We start from the raw sequence: 5,295 nt of genomic DNA, 5'->3' as shown, positions 1-5,295 counted from the left end.
TATATTATTATTAAACAAAGCATTACACACACTTCATTTACATAAACATGGAAACATAACCACATACAAATGACACATATAAAATATTTAAGTTTTCACAGATCCATCACCGATCAAGTGATCTATTTTCCCTTCGCGTGGAGTTCAAAGAAATCTGCCACATCGAGATGCATGGGCTCAACATTATCTTCAGAAATAAAATTTGCTTCGGCATTTTTTTCTGCCTTTTTGAGAGAGGCTTGATACAGATCAACTAGGTGCTTTGGCGTACGACAGGTACGTGACCAGTGCCCCTTTCCTCCACATCGGTAGCATTTATTTTCTGAATTTTCTTTTGCCTTTTTTTATGCTTTTCATCTTTCTTTTTACACTGCTGGTGGTGAAAGATTATTATTTGGTGCAAAACGAGAATCATGATTAAAATTTCTTCCTCGACCACCACCATGACCACGACTGGGGCCACAATCTCTTCCACGCCTAGAATGGCGAAAATTTGCCTCATTCACTTAGGAATGGGGCGATGCAATGGTCGGCTTTCATGATTTTTCATTAATAATTCATTATGTTGTTCGACCACTAGAAGATGTGCGATTAGATCGAATATTTCTTGAACTTCATTTCTCGGTATTCTTTGCTGTGAGAGCATACTCGAGGCAGGAAAAGTGGAGAATGTTTTCTCCAGCATATCATGATCAGTAATATTTTCACCACATAATTTCAACTGAGAAATAATTTTAAACATGGCGGAATTATATGCCTTAATAGATTTAAAATCTTGTAGCCTTAAATGAAGCCAATCAAAACGTGCTTGTGGAAGTATGACCATCTTCAGGTGATCATATCTATCTTTTAAATTATTCCACGAGTAAAGAGGATCTTTGCAGTGAGATATTCCATTTTCAAGTCCTCGTCGAGATGATGTCGGAGGAATATCATTGCCTTGGCACCTGCGGTCTTGGTTTGATGCCTCATTTTTATCTTTGATGGTGTACGCAGGACCATCGCATTAAGGTGAATTTCGGCGTCAAGAATCCAAGACATATATGTATTGCCGGATATATCTAAAGCTACAAATTCACGTTTGGTAAGATTTGCCATTAGTAAAGAAAATAGAAAATCAATACCTTCGAGGCTTTAAAGTACTTGCTTGGAACGGCAGAGTCTCGTGCTGATAACGTGTTATAAAATGAAGCTAAAAGAGTCACAATATTAATGGATGAAAACCATAGAAATAGAATGACAAAAGAGGAGAGATTTTTACTATTCTTCCAAAATGTGTTACAAAGTGTATTTCATATGAAAATTTGTCCTCTATTTATAGTGGTACATATGTATTTAATATATGAAATGGTGGAAGTAAATGGAAGATCCATTAACATGGTGGAAGAAAAAGGGAGAACCATTAACATGGTGGAAGGAGCATTATATTTGAGGAATGGACATCCATAATTTCATAACAAGCTCTCGATTATAAGTAGTTATATTATTCAAACAAAGAGCAATATATAGTTTAATTTAGTGATTTTTGTAAGCAAAAGATCTTGTTATGCATTCAGTATAGTTTTGTGTGAAAATATGTCAGCACGACAGCACCCACGTAATCATTTAGAAGTTTATCTACTTCTCTTAAATTCTTTGCTGTTTAATCATTTTGGTCTTTTTTTCTTATAAATAGTGCTAATGGAGTGAGGTAAATATAAGAACCAATTATATTTATCCAATCCCTAGGTGGCTGGTCTTGTCGTTTTATTACGGAAATTTCAAGCTAAGCTTACAAACCAAAACATGGGCACACGTGAACTGATGTCCACAATTTCTTCTAATTCACACTATTTCATGAAAAAATCATAAATTACCCGCTAACTTAATACTACCTCCGAATTATATTATAGAGTACGTCTTTTAATTTTTTTACACACAGCTTAAATATTCACATTTGGACGCCTAAATGAGAGGCATTCTATAACTTGGAGTGTCTTTGTCTCAAAATTTTCAATAAACTAGGCAGACCATTTATCATATCCTCAATATTTGTGACATAATTATAAGGTAATTATAATTGGTAGAGATAATGACAGAATTCAGACAAGTGCAAGCATTTATGCTAGCAAATATCTTCAGTCAAAATAGAAACTTAGCTTTCATTATTAGGCTCAAGACCCTTCAACCCATTGAAGTAGCAGAACTTTCCAGAAGATCCTAGAAATATCCATAAGTATATATAGGGGTAAAACTTGAACCTCTCATTTAAGAAACTCCATTACTTTTGTTCTTTGTATCGGTTTGCACTAACGCAAAAGGGAGATCGGTTTAGAGTTTTGAGTTTATAAGCTCTGTATAAAAGCAGTTAAATTGAATCTTAGATAATTGTCTACATATATTAAGTAATTTTTTAAAAATATATATAGAATTTTTCTCAAAGTTATTGGGCGTAACTAAAACTCTTCTCAGCTCCTGAATATGGTATCACTTAGTTGAATTTTTTGTTGATGAATCTTTTTTCGTGCTGATAAAAGGACATTGCATAGATAGTAAGCTCCCTCTTACCTTATGTTGTTGTTGTATATTTTGGACAACTAACACGTATGTCAATAATTTTACTGAGACAAAAAATTGAATAATATTTGGAGCTCTGGTTAATTATGGGACACCACCCCGGAGGATGTATTCAAGTCATGTTTCGACTATGTTCTATGTCGTTTTGCTCCGCTCACAAGACTTTTCAATTCTCCACGTGTTAGACATGCAAATGTACTATTTGTCCTTTACTACGTTTTGACAATCCTTCGAAACTTTTTGAAAATTTTGTATAAATTAATTCTCATATAATAACAAAAGTTTAAGCCCAATATTATTAAAGTAACAATTTTATCTTAAAGCTTATAGTACTATTCATGCGAGCCTGATTTTTTTTTTTTTATAGGGCAAACATGTGAGTTTTTTTTTTTTTTTTTTTTTTTTTAGGTGACATTGGAATTTTCTTATCTTTTATAAATAGCTTACATACTTTTCTCTGAGACGGATCCAGAATTTAAATTTTATGGGTTCAATCTTAAGATTTTTAGCAGTGAACCCATTATATTTTTAAAGTTAGGGGTTCATATCTACTATTTATTACAATTTTAGTAATTTTTTACACATAAATTTAAGCTCCGCATCGAAAGTTTAGGGTTTAGTTGAACCCCCATCTTGTAGGCTAGATACGCCTGTGACTCTTCTAATTCTTTTTAGTCTTAGTATTATTTGAAACTTGACATGTTATTCTTGTAAAACCTGTACCCATAATTAATTATCAAATTTTAACTGACAATGCTAAGAGGCCGATTACTTATTCCGATTGTACCGAGTACAAGACATTCATCAATTTACAATCACAGAACAACTGACTTTAGGCAGATTTAACACTACTTATGGATCTCATTTAATTAGTGTAAGATGACATATAGACTTGTAATTATAGAGCTTACAAGACACTTTTTGCTTAATTTTCTGCTTTGATTAATACCAGCTTGACTATATAAGAAAGCGATTAACAGTAGAATGTCAACGCACAATTGGACAGTACTCCACAATTTAAAAATCTAACATACATGCATCTGATTTTGTAAGTGGAGGTTTTTTTTTTTTTTTTTTTTAAGTTGTATTTATTACGTAGGGGGCAAGGGAAGGGGATATAACGTAGGGATTCGAACCCTCACCAATAAGGTGAAAATTTTATTAGCCAACCAACTGAGCTACTAAAGATCCCTGTTGTAAGTGGAAGTAAAGGTGAAAAACGAAAAAGAAAAAAACAACTTCATCAAGTATTTGAATTGTGATATCTCCATTTTGATATTCCAATTCAAATTCTTGATCCACCAAATAATTAATACTAGTAATAATAGAAATAAACAATAAGTTTCAGCTCTCAAATGATTTGAACCGCGCTTGGTGAAGTAAGCGTGCTAGGGCTGAGAACAATAGACGAACACCATGCAAAAGAAGCAGGCGATAGAGGGAAATTAGCTAGCGGACTGCACGATCCAAAATAATTTTCTGATGGAATTTGTGGCGTTACGTGTGATATTTCTTGTGCTTCATTTGTTGAGTAATTGTAGGCCGCGCTAATTGATTCAACTTGGTTGTTTGATGAAGTAGAAGAAGGACAAAGCAATTCTCGCCATTGTGCAACAATATTATTGTTTCCATTATTTCTTTGTAATGAAACCGGTGAGAGATCAAGTGGAGGAGGAGCAACATCTTGTAGACGCCTCGAATTGAAAGAACCAGAGCCAGAGAAAGAGCCAGAGCCAGAACCAGAATCAAAACTAGAGAGAGAATTATTGGAGACAGATTGAAACTCGGGAGCTGCGGTGAGCATTTGGACAGCTTCCTTGAAATTAAGAGGTTCGACTCTATAAATTTTAGGAGGTGTTGGTGGCATTGGAGCAATCGGTAGTTTGGTCATAGGTTTTGCTGGGAGCCTTCGAACTCCATGAAGTGAAGAGTGATATGAGGGTAATGTTTTGGTTTTCTTTACTTCTTTTTGTGGATATGTGGAAAATGGAATAGAAGTAGAGGAAGAAGAATTGGTAGAAGAAGAAAGAGCTACATATGAATAAGAATCCATCTTAATTTTGTATGTTGCTAAGAAGAAGACATTTGCTTCTTTGTACTCACTTATATATATAGAGAGAGAAGCGTGACAAATTAACCTGAGCAACTTGTCTTAAATTAGGATGCATGAACGCATAGGCAGATTCAAAATTTTGAGCTTATGAGTTTTGAATTGTAAAAGATACATCATTAAGTTCTAGATAAATTATTTATACATATAATTAACTGAATTATTTTTCAGTATAAATATAAAGTTCCGGCCAAAACTATACTAATTTCTACGGAGTAGGTAATTAGAATTTTAGCCCTGCCTCTGTGAGATAGAAGATTAAAATAATACTCCTGATAATCACAGGGACTTGTTTATTCAAAGGGATGAAATTTGTTTTTAGCGACGGCTAGTGGATGAATACGATGTCACCTTACAACTTGCCATGTCTGTCTATAAGATATATATTTGACCTGTATTATAAAATTTCCTCCATTATTGTTTCTTTCTTTCTTACATTTATATAGTCCCTTTGAATCTCTCTGTTTTTTCTGTACTACTAAGTCATTAGGTGTTATATAATTCATCATCATCATCATATATATATATATATATATATATATATATATATATATATATATATATATATATATATATATATATATATATATATATATATATATATATATATATATATCTTTTTCTCAATC

General features: G+C 33.1%; 1 protein-coding gene across 1 annotated transcript; it reads right to left on the bottom strand.

Annotated features, from left to right (window-relative positions):
- Nucleotides 1–3,907: 3,907 nt before the first annotated feature.
- Nucleotides 3,908–4,609, bottom strand: LOC132058014 (uncharacterized). The gene has a single exon (XM_059450584.1). The coding sequence runs from the start codon at nucleotides 4,607–4,609 to the stop codon at nucleotides 3,908–3,910; it is 702 nt and encodes a 233-aa protein (XP_059306567.1).
- Between the last annotated feature and the right edge of the window lie 686 nt (nucleotides 4,610–5,295).

This window comes from Lycium ferocissimum, chromosome 5, assembly GCF_029784015.1.
Source record: "Lycium ferocissimum isolate CSIRO_LF1 chromosome 5, AGI_CSIRO_Lferr_CH_V1, whole genome shotgun sequence".
NCBI classification, from domain to species: domain Eukaryota; kingdom Viridiplantae; phylum Streptophyta; class Magnoliopsida; order Solanales; family Solanaceae; genus Lycium; species Lycium ferocissimum.
Note: the sequence above shows the minus strand (reverse complement) of the source record. Positions and strands in the feature narration are given on the sequence as shown.

Bases quoted from the DNA above. Each gene is read 5' to 3' on its own strand.
- LOC132058014 (XM_059450584.1), bottom strand. From the start codon at position 4,609: ATGGATTCTTATTCATATGTAGCTCTTTCTTCTTCTACCAATTCTTCT.